Source organism: Acomys russatus, chromosome 7 (assembly GCF_903995435.1).
Source record: "Acomys russatus chromosome 7, mAcoRus1.1, whole genome shotgun sequence".
Taxonomy (NCBI): Eukaryota; Metazoa; Chordata; class Mammalia; order Rodentia; family Muridae; genus Acomys; species Acomys russatus.
The window spans coordinates 8,571,674-8,588,994 of NC_067143.1; the positions used below are offsets into that span (position 1 = coordinate 8,571,674).

A 17,321-nucleotide genomic window follows, 5' to 3' on the forward strand; every position below is an offset into this window, starting at 1 on the left:
CCCTGGTCTTTGCAACTCTTTTGAAGCCTGCACCGTGGAATACCTATGCTGTGGCATTGTCTTGGAACAAGTCCATGATCTTCCTCCAGCCAATCCTATATGTGTTGATAAACTTATGCAAGCCATGGCTGCCTAAATCAGCCCAACGCAAGAGCCACTGTGTGTACCTGTTCTACCAACGGATGTGAAACCATGCCACCTAACACAGAGGATTTGCAGGACACTGCATCAGAAGCAGGTCCAAGTGATACTAAGGTCCCATCCCTGGATCTCCTTGACCAGCTGTGCAGACACATCCAGCCCCCACCGCAGAAGCTGGAAGGGCTGGGATTTATACCAGTTCTGTCTTTGTGCGAGTGAAGTTCTCCAAACCAGAGGTGGCAAATTCCCAGGGTGAGTGCTCCTAGCACAGCAGGAAGCCATGCCTTCAAGACTCACTGTGGCTGGCTAGGGGAACAGCAACCCCCTCCACCTCTCGCAGCTCCCTGTCGGGGACCCAGCCAGCTTTTTAACTGGATCAGTTTTACAGTCCTCTCACACCAGCTCATGTTCTCTGTATGCTCTGCAGCCATCTTTCTTGCTGAGCCAACAAGAAAAAGTTGAAAGCGTTTGCTGCTTGCATCTAAAATGCTTCCAGACTCCGGGCTGCTTTGGTGCTCGCTGAATCACACGGAAAGAGAAAGCTGAAAGCTTTATGAGTTGAAAATTCAGGCTTATCATTGGGTCTAACGCTGGTCAGCCGAGACTCCAGTTGCTTTTAAACATGGTTCAGTGGGTTTTAACTGAAAGATACAACTAAATATGTCATCATGTATTCATCTTTCAACTTTAATTATTGGAAACAGCCTGCTTACCAAGTCCCCGGACCAAAATTCTGACTTGAGGAGTCTTTCCCCTAACCTCTCTAGGGAATACTCCCTGACATCTTTAGACACACTACAAAGAAATCTGGCAGCTTTACTTTCAGAACCACCCAAAAGGAGGTTTTATTTAAAGGGAGAATGTGTATTTGTCTTTAGACTAAGTGAATCCTGCTGTTTTTACAGATAGAATTATGACTTTATATGTTGACCATAGAGAGAAGCTGAGCCTCAGCCTCAAAGGGATGCCACAGAGACAGGTTGTCAGGTGTTGAAGGAAAGTGTAGAGCCAGACAGGCTCTGGCAGCCAGGCCTCAGGTTTGCACTGCAGATGTGTTGGCTTTGAGTGGTAGCAGGTTACTTTCTTACTGTTATAAACCGAATAGGGTGTAGGCCTTAATGCCTACACCCCTGGGTTATAGCAAACACTGTTTCCAACACAGTGCACATGGGAAAAATAATTCATAGTTAAGCTGGTATATTCCATGCTGGATGGAGTCAGGGATGCTGTGGTTTGCTCATTTTGAAAAGTAAGAACACCTGTCTCAGAGGATAAAGAGGATGCGTTTTATAGTCTCACCAGCAACCTTATTCTATGGATTTTCCTTCAAATTTCCTCTTTACTCAGAGGAATTGGGTTCCCATTTTGCCGTTAGGGTTTTCTGGGGTCATTATGAACCTAAGTGTTTGCGGTATTCCACCAGTCCTTTGACTGGCCTTCTCCACAAACCCAGTGTCTGAGCTGCTTGTTGCTGCTCTTGTTGTTCTTGTTGCTGCTGTTGTTCTTGTCGATGTTGATGATGACGACAATGATCATGATGGTGATGAGACCGTGCATGGTTGCAGTCCTTTCTGGGACACACTGCTATATTCCTGAGACTGACTGCATTATTCTTTGGCTTTCGCATTTCAGACTTCCAGGTCCTACCGCAAGGGTGGCCGCTGCAGGCAGCGGCGAGGCCAAAACGCGCGGAGGGTCAGCTGCTGCCAACAACCGACGGAGCCAGAGCTTTAACAACTATGACAAGTCCAAACCCGTCACCTCTCCACCCCAACCCCCACCACCAAGTAACCATGAAAAGGGTGAGTCATTTTTCTCTTGAGTGCTCCATCAGTTTGGCTTTATAGCAGACCTGTCTGGTTCCTTTGGGTGAGTCGGGGTGGAGTCAAGACCAAGCTTGCAAACTGGATGAAGAACTGTGGTTCAAACATACACATGTTTAGCAAGAAGGTGGTTGTCAGTGACGTTAACACAGTGGAAAAAGCATTGTTACATTGTCATAGCCAGCCAGCCACCGTAAGTTATTTGTTTAGCGATGGCACATAAGACACTTGGCTATAGATTAAAAACAAGATGCCATTTGAAATTCAAGATTAAATCTTCATAGAGTGTATGCTATGCAGTAGAAGGGCTTGGGAGAAATGCAGGTTTCTTGGGGCATGCTTTGGGACCCATCAGAAAAGATGTGAAGAGCATTAGGAATATGGGGTTTTTCTAACCTTTGGGAAAGTCAGGGATGTGGATCAGCTAACGTGAAGCACTTGGCTTACATATCAGAAGCAGGCAGCGTTGTTCCTAGCTTGTGGTGATACAATGATATTTGACCGTCTGAGCTTTTAGGATAGGGAAAAAACCAAAATGAGTGGCTCGGTGGAAGACCTCCACGGAGGGTAGTAAAAGAAACCTTTGCCTGTACAAGCCTATTAGACATTCAAGAAACTAAGACAGGTTAGCTGAGTCTTCAGTGGAAGCTACAAGCCCTGCCTGCCTGCCTGCCAAGCTGAGAGAAGCCAGGTCTCTCAGAAGCGCTTCCTGTGATACTGTGGAACTGTCCTGGGGCTTACCCTGGATCCTGTCACACCATCCCCTTGAGACACAAGCATGCTGTCCCAGTCCGTGAAGTGGCTTAGGAGCCTGGGCAGCAACACTTGCCTTGCGTGTGAACTCAGTCCTGGTCCTACAGTTTACTAGTGGTTACATTGTTTTCCTTTCAGAGTAGGGGAGAGATTTCTATTTTTATGGGGCTGGCAGATTTTTTTCAACCAAGGCACCAGGAACTGTGAAACCAGTACAAAGTGTTATCCAGAATACATGGCCAGTCACATCTATGCAATCCCGCCCCCTGGGTTCTGTCTTATCCAAAAGCAGGGTCTTCTGTTTAGCCCCTATGGTTTTTTGGTCTGTTTGTTTCACTTTGGTGGTGCTGGGGGTTCAAACCCAGGGCCTTGTCATGCTAGACAAATGTATCACTGAGCCACACCCTCCACCTCAACTTTCCTTTACCTCCCCATGCCTAAGAGGTGTCCTTTTATAAGATTGTGCTTGGAGGAGGAGTTAGAGAGATGGATGCTGTTTTTGCAGAGCTCCCAAGCTCAGTTTCTCAGCACCCATGTTGGGCAGCACATGACCCCCTGTAACTCTAGCTACACGACATCTGCCTCTTTCGTCTGGCCTCTTCACTTGTACTCACATATACATACTCACATACAGATGAACATACAGACATAAATAACACAAAATTTTAAAAATGTTTAAAAACTCGTAAATTTTGGAATACTAAAAATCACATCTGTTTGCAAAATGGTACAAGAGCACACATTTTTTTTTTAAAGTTCTCTTTTTATATTTCTTAACAAGCACCAGTATATACCAAACTGTACATACCCTTCCAGAACTTTCACAGTGCAGCCATATAAATGCAACACACACATATAGAAATGTTTTAGGTTTTATCTCAATAAGGAAAAGCGATTTTCTTTTTAGATCCCCACCCCTATCCCCCATCCCCCGTGCCACAGCCTCATCTAGTCCCACTTTTAAAAGGAAACAACTAATATGTACAAAAAAAAAAAAAAAAAAAAAAAAAAGGTTGGATACTTGCCGCAGTTACAGAGGCAGAAAAGGGTAAAGTTGCTGGTGTGGGGGCATGACTTTTGAAACAGGGCAAATCGTTTCAACATGCTGAGCTAATAAAGCCATTGGGTAAGTCTGGCCCACTTCATTGACATAATTGGGCTTATCGATGGCCTAGCACAATAAGAACTCCTTTGGGTTTGAGACTAAAGCTTGCAGCCTCACTTTCTCCTCTACCTGTGAGGTCATTGAAGAGCTGTGAAGTCTTCCAGATGCTCAGGCATCCTCACTCCTGGGCCTTGTTAACGTGAGGACTATCCTGCTTCCTTGTGGGTCTCCTCCTTTGGTCTTTACCACCCTTTTCCGTTCATTTTGTTTGGTTGGTCAGTCGGTTAGATGGTTGGTTGGTTTTTCCAAACAGGGTTTTTCTGTGTAGCCCTGGCTGTCCTGGACTTCCTTTGTAGATCAGACTGGTCTCAAACTCACAGAGATCCGCCTGCCTCTGCCTCCCAGAGTGCTGGGATTACAGGCGTGCGCCACCGTGGCTGGATTTTGCTCTGTTCATGTCGGGAGATGACCTCTAGCACTTTGTCATGTCTGAGTTGCAGTAGGTCCATTGATTAAGAGTATCTGTAAAGCTTTGAGTCGGTGATTAGAAGACAGAACTGGAGAATAATCAGCCCTGTTGGGCTGTGAACCAGATTTCTGACATGGCATCATGAGTGTAGTGATGGAACACATCTGGAAATCTAAGGCCTGCAGAGGAGCATACGACGGCCCCTCTTTCATTTGCTCGTGACCATGAGTGGAGCCCGGGATGAGACTAACGTCAGGCTGGTTGTGGGAGCTAAGGGGCTAAGATGTTGTTTTGTGGAGGCCCATCGGGAGGAGGAGTTCCCATGCGTGCCATAGCAGAGGTGCTTGAGTCCTGAGCACAGAGATGGCATAACCAAGTCCACTTTGGAGGGTAGTCTGATGCCATCTGCATTGCTTTCCCTCAATGCTAGGACGGGAGACTGGGAAACTGAGTTGCTCTAAAAAAAAAAACCTTTCCTAGTATTGGTCTGGGTGTTGATCTGAGAACAGATCTGGTGGGTTCGCTTTTGCATTAAACTCCAGTTCTGTAGTGGACCTATCCAATGTTGCCACAGTGTAGGGTAGGTCCCATCGGTCATTCTGGAGCTGTGACCTCCCTGCCAGGGAGAACAGAGGATAACTGTGTCCTTTCTGGGAAGCAGGTACAAAATTACTCTGATCTCTGGGCTGCAATCTATCGTGGGGTTGGGGGTGGGTCTTAGAAGACCAGCATCAGGTGTGAACCAGGGGCCACTGTTGCATTTAAAGTGTCCTCCAGGTTATCTGGAGACAGAACTCTATGCAGATGGACCAGGCTAGGCTGTCAGGCTGGATTAAGCTCCCACACTCAAAGTCCTCACGGGGCCGCCGGAAGAGGAAAAGATCTGGCCAGCTAAGAAGCCACTCATCTCCGAGGCCTCACTACAAATGTCTGTGGAAGAGATTTTTGTCCTCCAGCTAAAAGACAAGGCCAACACTTTGACGACAGATGACTAAACTTGAATTCTGGCCTTGTCACGTCCCAGAAGTGTGACTCGGGGTATATGCTGCCTATAGGTAGCATCTACGCCGGATCACCTTCAAAGACCATCTCAGGCCACACTGGTGCCACTGTTCTCAGAAGGGTGCCGACAGCCATTGCAGGTTCCGGCAAGATCTCTCCCAGGTGCTTCTTCACCAGGGTGAGCTTTGCTGCAGCATGCACCAGCCATCCAGGCGCAAGCCCTGCCTAGGACTCCAACAGGACAGGCTCACAGGCCACTGTGTCAAAGCCTCATGCCCACTGGAGCTTCAGCTCTTGAAATAGCTAGTATGTGCTTTTTCTGGGGTTCCTGCAGTATGAACCCCAGTTAGCAGCCACTGTGCTCAGAGAAGCCCAAAGTGATAGTGTCTTCAAGAGAGACCCATACTTTATATGTAATTCATATACACACACACATATTTATATATGTCAGAGGTCATTTCCACCATGAGCAGGTCACGTAGTAAGAAGGTGGCTTTTTATCTTTACCAGGTTTCCAAGGGTGCAGTCAGAAGGTCACCCAAGGTCCTATTCACATGCGGAAACACAGTGGGTTTCGTTAACCCTTTCCCACCAGCAGGGGTCCCCACTTCTCAGAGACAACTTGCTGATCAGTGAAGTGGCACCAGCGGACCCTCAGAAGTTGCACATGTAGCGTTCTTACTTGTTTTTGTTTTCTCTTCTAGCTCAATCCAAATTCTGTGTCCCAGTCACCTCTCTATCAGTTATGGATGTTTCAGTGAAGGGTCCGCTGCCATTTCCTCACAGCTGGAGTCGGTTGGCATCATGAATGTCATTTTCCTGGCACTAGAAACCCAGAGCACTACCCCTGTTAACAGTATGACAGGATGGCTGTGGTTCCTGTCTTGAGGTTTTTTTTCCTTGCAGCCTGACTTCACACCATAGCTTCCTTTGGTTCTGAGCAAACTATGGACAGGGTCTAATTAAATAGATGAAAAGTCCCATACACACAGAGGCCCACCACTCCAAAAATGTCCGTGCCGATGTAGTCCATGCAAGGTGTCCACATCATCCCAGTGAGAGTCCATGTGGGTGGCTGTCACAGTGATTGACTGGTCCATGATCTGGGGTTGCCTTGGTAAGTTCAGAACTCAAGAGTATTGGTTTTCTTTTATTATCTCAGTCTCCCTCTCTCCCTCTCCCTTTGCCCGCTCCCCCCATAAATATATGCCCTGCATACGTATCATAGGATTCACCTGGAGGCGAGGGGACACCCACAAGTGTAGGTCCTTCCTCTCCCTCCTTGTTTGAGGTAGGGTCACTTGCTCCACACAAGCTGGCCTTCAAGCCTCCGGGAATTCTCCTGCCTATCATCTCACTGTAGGGATGCTGAGGTTGCAGACCTATGTTACTGCACCTGGCTTTACCTGGGGTTTGGTGGCCTGAGCTCAGGTTCTCATGCTTGCCCAGCGAGCACTTTCACCCACTGAGCCATCTCCTCAACCCAATGTTGTTGTTGTTGTTGTTTTGTTTTGTTATGGTTTTGGCTCAGAAGCCCTAGGACAGTGTGTGAGAGAGAAAGAGTAAGGAAGGGGACTGAACATGGAGATAAAACCTTCCACGGGGTCAGTGGTGGGTAGCTGTGGCCTGTGGGGGCACACGGAGCCAATAACTGCCAAAGTGCTGCCTTTGTCCTGTCTTCTCAAATTCATTACTTTTCAATAGCTCATTTGTTAAATACAGTGGGTAGCCGGAGTTGTAACAGTATGGAATACTTTCCCATAGGATCAAATCGTTCAGTTTGCATTTTGAGTGTGATAAAGGGCTCTAAAATTTATCTCCCATGAGTTATCCTTGGAAATAGAGGTTGCTCGCCACTGGTTTGTCTCATACTTTTTGTGTGTGCTAGCTCATTTTAATTTTTGGTTACTAAATTTTTAGAAGCAGGTGGGTACTGGAGAGATGGCTGGCTCATCAGTGATTAAGAGCACTACTGCTCTTTTAGAACTGCCTGTAACTCCAGCTCCAGGGGATGCAACACTTTCTAGACTTCACATGAATCCACACTTACATGTGTACATACCTCTACATACACAGACATCCATACGCACTTCATTAAATAATACAATAAAAACCTTAGAAATTGGCTTCATTGTCACACACACATGCGCGTGTGCGCGCACACACACACACACACAATCAGTGCACTGATCCTTTAAAAAGAAATAAATCTTTATTCTGTGTCTGCGTGTATGCCTATACACCACATGTGTGCAGGACCCGAGAAAGCCAGGAGAGGGAGTTGGACCCTCTAGGCCTGGAATTACAGATGGTTGTAAGCCAGTATGTGGATACTGGGAATAGAACCTGGGTCCTCTGGAAGAGCAGTCAGTGCTCTTAACTGCTGAGCTACCGCTCCTGCCCCAGTATACTAATTTGTATTCAACCATCCCTCTGATTTTCCTGGTACTATGTCCACCTCTTTCCGGTCCCTCCCCTCCCCCTTACCTGTCGTACTCCATCACATTACCCTCTCTTCTTCCCCTCCCCTCCCTTCCCCTTCAACTTTTCTGTCACATGCATACACACATACATACATACGCATATGCACAAACATACATACACAGTCATGTACACACATACACACGTATACACACTTGCACACAGATACACACAAACATACATACACACGCATACATGCACATGCACACACATACACATGCACACACATACACATGCACACACATACACATGCACACACATACACATGCACACACATACACACGCACACACATACATGCACACACATACACATGCACACACATACGTACATGCACACACATACGTACATGCACACACATACACATGCACACACATACACATGCACACACATACACATGCACACACATACATGCACACACATACACGTGCACACACATACGTACATGCACACACATACGTACATGCACACACATACACATGCACACATACGTACATGCACACACATACGTACATGCACACACATACACATGCACACACATACGTACATGCACACACATACACATGCACACACATACGTACATACACACATACACATGCACACACATACATGCACATACTTGTACACACATGCACCTAGATTACTGTAAGAGAGAGCTTGTGTCTCAAGGTGTGATAATGGACTACTAGTCTGCCCATTTTCGAGGTAACTGTGCAAATACAGACCTTGGACTTTATAAATTTCGCCCTTCTGATACAGGTCTCTGAGTTTGTATTTGACTTGCCTATAGTCCTCAAGGCCGTGATGGTGGAAAGCCCTTACTCTCTTTTCTCTCCTCTTCTTAGATACACATCACAAGAAATGCCATTTCCTAATGGCCCTATACCCCTTAGCAACTATTTAATGACTTATTGTTACGGTAGGTAGTGAGACCCATCCCACACGCATCCCAACTCAAGCCTCGCATGCAACAGGAGCTCAAAAATAGAGAACCATGGGAATTTCATATCCATTTTGTCATAACTGTATTTAAATGTATTCTCAGAGCCAGCACTTTGGGTAGCTGGACTTACTGATGGCCAAGGATGTCAAAGCCAGCTTTGGTTTTGTTGGTTTCACCTTGTAGTCCTTCAAGTCATTGTTATATTTTACTTCTAAATGTTCTCGTTCTTTCTTGTTATGGCTGAGCTCACAGAGAATAAGAGGGTGGGGCTTTGGTCCCTGACTTTGGTTGGAGGTATACAAAGGGGAAAGGAATGGTAGCAGAAGGCAGGCAGGGCCAGGGGTGCACCTAGGGTGTCATCTTGCCCATGTCAGCTTTGTACTCTTTACTCTTGAAGAGCTTGGGGCCTCTTTCTGCCCAGGAGAGCAGACACGGGGAAGAACTAGGAAAGCCTCGCATCCCAGCTTTTTGTCCTTAGCTTCTCGGATTAAACAAAAGCCAAGCATCAAGGGGAACAAAATCGTGTCTGGCATGTTCTCTCTGGCTGTATTTGGGGGCCATGTCCCTTGTCTACTGCGTAATTGAGGAAAGCCTTGGGAAAAGGGGGCAGGGAAACCCTTGGGTGTGTGAAGCTATGAATGGCAGGTCTTGGGCCAACCCTTTCCCACAGGTACAAGAAGGCTACACAGCCAGCTGTGCCTTCCCAGCCATGTGGACATGCATCAAAAGCAGTCTCCCAGTGGTTTACTGCATGAACTCAATGAAAGAGACAATGAGCCTGGATTTGGGGAGCAGGAAGACTGTGTGTGTGTGGAGCGGGGATACGAGACAAGGCTGGGAGACTGAGTCATATAAGAAGACAAAACACCCATTTGGTTAGTCTGTCGTGGGGATGCCAGATGAGTGCTTGCGGTGCGTCCGATCTGCAGGCGATAAACCCCAGTGCTTCTGCTCCTGTTTGTAGGCAGAAAGCGTCACAAGCGTGCGAGCTCGGTTTCATCGCAAGCTTCTTCAGAAGGGGAGGGCCTTTAGGTATCCGTGTGTTCCCTTAGTCAAGTTTGCCGCGGAGTTTGACCTGCAGCGCTTGGTTTATTCCATTTATTTAAATAGTCTTTAAAAAATATTTTTCTCCTAAATCATGTGTTTGACAGTATTCATCTACATTTAAAGATAAATGTATTTTGGAGTAAAAGAAACGAACCTTCCCACGGGCGTGTAAGGCCTATCTTCACAATGCCGTGTGAGAGAGGGCAGAGTATTCACGGGGAAAAGGAGCAACGGAGCCATAGCAGTACTTTATGAGGAAATCTCATAAGGGCACCTGACCCCTTCTCTGCAGAAGACGGACTTCCTGGGGCTGAAACCAACCCACCAGACAAGATGCCATTTCCCAGCCCCCCCTCCACCTGTGTATGCTCTTCTTTAGAACACCAATGTGTAGCTGGTGTGGGAGAGATCCAGCCTCCCTAGATGAGGGGGTCACAGCAAGAATGCCTGTCTCCAAGGTAGTGCTTACCACCACATTGGTGGCAAGCCTGTCTGCGAATACTGTGCCTGTGTGAGTGGCTGTGCTGCAGAGTGGTCAGTGCTAAGGCACCAAGCACATGGTTCACAGCATGGTGCCTGAGGAGCCCCTGATGGGTTCTGCAGCAGTATCTATGCCAATTTTTGTAGTTGGGAGGCTCCTTGAGCTTTGTGCATGGTAACTCAGGCCTAAGCATCCGAGCTGAGGCTTGCCTAATTCTCATAAGGTGAAGCAGGACTCTCCCCACCCTGAGCCTGTTGCCTTTGTTGTGGTGAAAGACTCTTAACGTTTTCCTGAAATGAAAACCGGATTGCAAGGTCCTCAGCCTATAGTGACTCAGCTTGGGAAAAGCAAGGGTTTGAGGGAAAGAAAAAAACAAAAAACAAAACAAAACAAAAAAAAAACAGCAACCCTACAACCATCTTTACTATTCGATAGCCCAATACAATGAGCCTCTGCTGCCCTCTGCTGGCCAAGTCTTATGATATGCCTCCTCTCTTTGCCTAGCATTCTTTTCGTGCGTGCGTGTATGTGTGTGTGTGTGTGTGTGTGTGTGTGTGTGTGTGTTTGTCTTATATGTATGGATATTTTTTCCTGCATATCTATCTGTGTACCATTTGCATTTCTTGGTGCTTGCAGAGGCCAGAAGAGGTCATCAGATCCCTTGGAACTGAATTACAGATGGTCATGAGCTGCCCTGTAGTTGCTGAGACTCAAACCTTGGTCCCCTGGAAGAGCAGCCAGTTCTCTTAACCACTGAGCTAAGGCACTCAGAAATAGAAAGACTTACGGATTGTCCACATGTTCCCATACAGGCATGGCTTCCCTCCTTGTTTCCTCCACGTGGGACAGTGACTGTAGACCCAAGAGTATCTAAGTATGTTTAGCAAGGTCCCAGTGGCCTGGAGAAAAACTACATGTAGTGATAAGGAACTGATCGAGGGCCCGAGCTAAGCCCCGCCTCCTGAAGGCTGTCACTCACTCCCCCTTAGGTGGGCAGCTAGCTGCTGAGCTAAGCCCCGCCTCCTCAAGACTGTCACTCACTCCCCCTTTAGGTGGGCAGCAGGCTGTGGAATTCAAGGAGCAGGATTAACCCTAAGGAAGGAGACCTTTTCCGGTACTAGTGAGTTTTTACTCTAAGAAAGTTATGCTAGATTTATTTGTTAATTTATTTGTTTTTAGTGGGTGACTAATTGCAAATGAGGCAAAGCAGGAAACAACTCCACTCTTGATCACCAAGGCACTTGCCCCACCCTTCGTGTCCTGGGATGTGTCCAAGGTCATTTGTCATGAGTCTCTGCTGTGTTGAGCTTCAGACTAGTCACTGATAATCAAGAGTGAAGGGAGGGGCACCAGGCCCTGCCCCCATGGGACTCACGGTCTGGTGGGAGAGACAAATAAAAAATAAAATAATAGCGTGATAATTACTCCTCTATAAGACACTTAAGATGCTACAAACAAGTGTGTGTTTCTGGACTGGAGACCTTCATCAGGATGAGGCCACAAAGTTTGCCTCCCTTTATTGTGTTTTCTTGTTTTCTCACACATGATTAGGAGGTAAGGATGTTTTAGAACATGAACTAATTGAAAAAACAAAACAAAACAAAAACCGGTTCCCCCGCTGAAATGAAGGCCTGGGCCGAAGGCTAGCTAGCCTTTTCTTCTTTCTACCCATAGGAAATAAAGCTAAAAAGTTACAGGAATGGCTGCGATGCAGCTCAGTGGTGGAGTGATTGCCTAGTGTCCGGAAGACTGTGGATTTGATCCTTGGCACAAAAAAGAAAGAAAGAAAAAGACAAAAGTTACAGGAAACCAGTATATATTAAAAAATAAATAGAGCCGATCTTGGTAATACCAGTATTCGGGAGGCAGAAGCAGACAGATCACTGTGAGTTCGAGACCAGCCTGGTCTACAGAGAGGGGAGGAGAAGGAGGAGGAGTTGGAGGAAGAGAAGGGGAAAGGAAGGGAGAAATAAAGAAAAATGTGCAAACCACCCTCAGTGACAAATGCATTGACTTTCCCCCTCTGATTGTATACTTGGGGTGATTCTTTTGTAAGTTCAGATAAGTTGTGAACTGGTTGAGTTCCTGCTCTTGCGCCATCATCACAGAGAAGAAATCCTGGCTGCTTGGTGAGATGAGAGGCATGAAGCCATAACATGCAGGGCTGGTTTTCTGCTCTGTTCTAATCCCAGATAGTCTAGGCTGGGGATGCAAATGCCTTTCCCCGTATTTCCTGTAGGGGGCATCAGTCATCAAGTAGAACCTAGCCCGAAGAGAGCAGGTCCCCTTAGACCTTATAGGGAAGAAACCAGGCTCTGCTTTGAAGGTTTCTGAGCACCCAGGATACCCTTAATCCATCCTGTCAGTGATGTGTTAGGCGGGCTGGGCTCCAACACAGACTTCCTTAGGGGCCAGGATGACTTGGTATCAAAACCAGTTAGGTATGGGTGCCAGAGGTGGGAGGGGCTTGTCCACACAAAGTGTGTGTACTAGGACAAGGACTCTCATCCATGCCACCCCATGCCAGGCTACGTCATGACCATGCCGTGTCACCCCTTTAATCCCTTAGTTCAAATCCAAGGCGTTTCATCTCAATTCCTCCGAAAGAAGCGTGTTTCTTTCCTGCATAGCATCTTCACAGCCTTGGAAATAGGACGTTACAGAGGGACCTGTGGCAGCTAGCGTTCCTCTGGACTGCTCAGCCTTGAGTTTGGTGAGACACACCGTGACTTCCCCTCTCGTTCCAGCCCTGAAAAGTAATACTCTCAGATAACAGCTAGCTCCCACAAGCTTGGAGGTCGACCAGATATTTCTTCTGAGGAGTTCCAAGCACGTGAATGTGTCAGGAGGTCATTGAGAACAGCCGTAGCCAGGAATGCTCCGTTATCTCTGTATGATCCTTCTGCCAGCAGCTTCTTTCTGACTGTCCTTATGGTGTCTACATGAGTTCTGGGATAGAGGGTTGAGGTGTGTAAGGCCTTTTGAACCCCAACCTCTTAAAGGGACATCAGGCCTGTGTTCTTGTGCTGGCCTGCCCACATTTATGATGGCAGGAAATAGCTTCAGAGTTGTACTGAGGAGGGCGTGTGACACAGGGAGACCCGGGGCTGTCCTCCTAATCCTTGTAACACAGTAAGTCAGACATGGTGAGTAGGCACTGATTCCCCTTGTCAAGATGGTGATGATAATATGCTCAGCTCCTCATGTGGGATTTCTGACAGCTCTGAGAGACCTGCAAAACTGAGGGGCCGAAGCATCCTCAGTTGCCCTAGGCCCATCAGCTTCTGAGTCACAGAAGCAAGCAGCTAGTGAGAAAACACAGTGGCCTGTGCTGAAAGTGGCACTCTGCAGATACGTGTGGCTCTGCTTAAGCCCGGTCTTCAGCTGTGGTCCTTCATCTCCACCTTCCCCATGTCTCTGCTCTCTCTTCCATACCAACTTGCAGGTGTTTGTTGAATGCCCATCTTTTGGTTTTGAGACCGCCCCACCCCCACCACAAGGAGTGGTGCTAGCATCTCCACATGATTGGATCATTAAACACTCAGAACTTCAAGTCCTGCCAATGGACATGGGAGGAGAACCAGCCATGTGCAGCAGAACATCTGCTTAGTCAGTGAAGTTGAGTGCGCATGAGTCAGAAAGGATCAGTGGGGTCAAGGAGGCCACAGCAGCTAAGCTGAAAAAAATTTTTTTTTTTTTAAAAGCTGGGGGCTTGAGAGCTGGCTGAGCAGTTAAGAGCTCATGCTGCTCTTTCAGGAGGACCAAAGTTCAAATCCCAGCACTCACCTCAGGGTAGCCCGTAACTGTGTGAAACTCCATCTCCCACGGGGTGGATGCCTCAGGCCTCCACAGAAACCTGTGTCCACATGCACATACGTATACATATATATTTTTTTAATTTTGGAAACAAAATAGAACCAGAGTGACCTGTCCCCAGAGGACATTCCTAGCAAATGAATGCTTGACATCACTTGGTAAATATCAACATGGTTAGCTTTTGCCTGTGGAATCTTAGAAATGCAACTTGTTGGTCATTAAACTCTCCCAGTGATGGCTTGCTGTAGAGGGGGAGTTGGAGATGAAAGTATTGATTGAGAAAAGCAAACATGAGAGGCATGTGAGTTTGATTGATTCTCTGTCTGTCTGTCAGTCTCCCCCGTACTCCCTTTCTCTGTCAAATAGCTACGGTAGATGTGTTAAGACCATAAAGCCTTCCATGAAGTTTTAAGGAAGAGTGACCTCAATAAGAAGGGTTCCAGGTGATAACTGTCCTGCAGAGCTTTAGAACAAAGGGGTATTTGCTTAGTAGAAGATTGCTCTCTGAGTGTAATTTTACTTTTTTTCCCCCCTCTGACTTTTCTCACTGCCCCCAAATGTGGGTACTCTGGTTATCCTAACATGTTCAGATCCACAGTTTGGAAGGCCCTTCTGTGTTGTTCCTGGGAGCTGGTGACTAAAGTGTCTTTGGGTAGATTAAAGACACCAGAGATAAACTGATTAGCCTGTGCTAGAAAAGGGGGTGGGCACAACCTGAGCCCTCCTCTCTGCTGAGGGGCTCTGGCCCGCGGGTGTTGGTCAGCAGGAGTTGGCTCTGTCTTGGCGATAAAAACGGCCCCCTGCTTGCTGCACACTAAACAGAATTGTTCAGTCTCATTAGGGAGCCCCTCAGATCACCTTCTGGCATGAAACACGCCACCGATCATCAAACGGCCAAGGTGGAGGCCGGCTTCCTTGAAGTCTCTCCAGGGGCTTTGGCACACTTGCCTCTTGGAAGGGCTTAGCTAAGCGGGGAGCTTTTGGAGCCTGCGGCAGGGCTGGGGGAGCACTCCAGACACCGGGAGCACCGAGACTCACAGCTCACATCTTGCTTCTAGTCTTGAGCCTATTCCTTGTGAGCACTCTTTTGTTTGAGTGGGTGACTCCTTGGGACCAGGAAGAGCAGTGTTAACTCAGGGAAGCAGTGTTTTCAGAAGCCAGTGTCTGGGATCTGTGGCCTCTGCTAGCCTTACCAAGCAGACCTTTTGGCAAAAGTGCACGTAGTCTGCCGTACTTGCCATCAGCTGTACCAGAAATAGGGTAAGTGGCACAAGAAGCTGATTGTGTGGGGATGTGCATCTGTGTGGAGGACAGAGGAGGGCTGTCCTGCCCTGTCTCCCTCTGCTGTATGCTCTTTAGGACAGCTTTTCACTGCACCTAGAGCTAGGCTGGCAGCCAGCAAATCCCTAGTGCTGTACGTCTCTGTCTCCCCTATCTCAGTGCTGGGATGGCAGGCGCAGGTGGAGCCACGGCAAACGTTTTACATGGACGCTGGGGGTTTGATTCTGATGCTTATACACCTTGTTCTCACTGAGCCATGTCTTCAGCCCTGAGAAGCCGAATTAAAATAAAAATTTAAAAAAAGAACTACATTTATTTCTGTGTGGGTGGGGTGTGTGCGAGGGTCAGGGGGTATGCATTCTTCAGCACGCCTGTGGAGATCAGAAGACAACTTGCGGGGGTCACTTCCTTCTTTCCATCATGCAGATCCTAGGAATTGAACTCAAGTCATTGGACATGATGGCAACTACCTTATAAATTGCCTTTTTTTTTTTTTTTTTTTTTTTTTTTTTTTTTTTTGAGACAGTTTCTCTGTATAGCCTTGGCTGTTCTGGACTCCCTTTATGGACCAGGCTGGCCTCAAACTCACAGAGCTCCACCTGCCTCTGCTTCCTGAATGCTGGGATTATAGGCACGGTTACCTTATACATTCTTAATATGCGATGTCAGTTTTCTTCAGTGACCATGTATGGCTGGTGGCCTCAGTGTTGACCAGTAGAGCTGCGGTTAGTAGTTTGGTGAGTAGCTAGAAAGTGTGTCTCTGTAGTCTGTTATTAAAAACTGCTTTTGATGGGGCTGGGAATTTGACTTAGTGGTTAAGGGTTGCTCCTAGAGAGGACCTGAGTTTGGTTCCGAGCTCCAACATGGTGGCTCACAGCCATCCAAAGCCCTCTCCTGCCTTCCATGGGCACTGGACACACACGGTGCACATATATGCAGGCAAAAACGTTCATACACACAAATGTAAATAAATAAAGCATTTTATTGCATCAAGCGCCACAATTGCACCTTTGCGTTCTAGCTGGGCAGTTACTTCATTAACACCTGGATCCAACCTTCAGCCCATGATAGCTAATGAGTGAGATTGACCAATGTCATGAATATACGTAAGACACTGGGAGATTTGGGAGGGGGGTTAAAGCTTCTCTGTGCACTTCTCAAGGGTGAACTTCGTTGATGACACCCTCATGCTCAGTGTGAAAAGCTCCAGCATCCTGGATCATCTAGTGTTGTGGTGAATGGTCCATAACTGTGTATCCGGATGTGCACGTGAATTTTTAAATGGCTTTTTAGTCACATGTTTTATGAAATGTCTGAAAAGAGGCAACTCTCTGGAGACAGAGCATGACCTTGCTGAGGCTGGGCCAGGAAACCGGGAGTGATTTTTGAGGGGCCCTGGACTTTCTTTGGGCTTTGATGAAGATGTCTGAAACTGAGCTTGTGGGGCCGTGCGTAGTTCTGTGCATGCCGGAAACTTCTGAACATATCCCTTAGATGTGTGTGTTTTGTTGTGGTGGTGAGTTCTGCCACATGGTGTGGTTTAAGAACAGTTTCTGGTTCTCTCTGTAGCAGAGCAGGCATATTGACCCCAGTGCTCCTTCCCTGGGGTGGGGGGTTGGTGTTCAAGTGTCTCCCATTCCCCCTCGTCCCCCATGCTTGGCCTCAGTTTCTCCATGATGAAGATGGAGAAAGGATGGGAAAGATGTCTTCATCTTCCTTCCCTGTATCTATTTAATTTTAATCCCATTCTGAAGGAATGGTGGCCTGAGTGTACTATGCCAGATACACAGACGGGCACGTTTGTGTCTCCCAGTGTTAGAATTTGTCAAGTAACCATACATTCATATGGGTTAGTGGTGGCAATGACAGCCATTCGTCATATACTCCTATGTACCTCGCTGGCCTGGCCAGTTCTTTTATTCTAATCTTATAACTCCCACTGCCCACAGCACATTATAAATATGTCTATATAGCTTTATGC

The 17,321-nt window shown here is 47.2% G+C and overlaps 1 protein-coding gene across 2 annotated transcripts in view; it reads left to right on the forward strand.

The window, feature by feature from the left end:
• The window catches only part of Nav2 (neuron navigator 2), a 363,149-nt gene that overhangs the window by 172,828 nt on the left and 173,000 nt on the right, over window positions 1-17,321 (forward strand). For both annotated transcript variants that reach the window (XM_051148610.1, XM_051148608.1), the window contains one exon: window positions 1,774-1,943. In XM_051148610.1, the coding sequence (XP_051004567.1) occupies window positions 1,774-1,943 (170 nt within the window). The remainder of the gene's footprint in view (window positions 1-1,773; window positions 1,944-17,321) is intronic.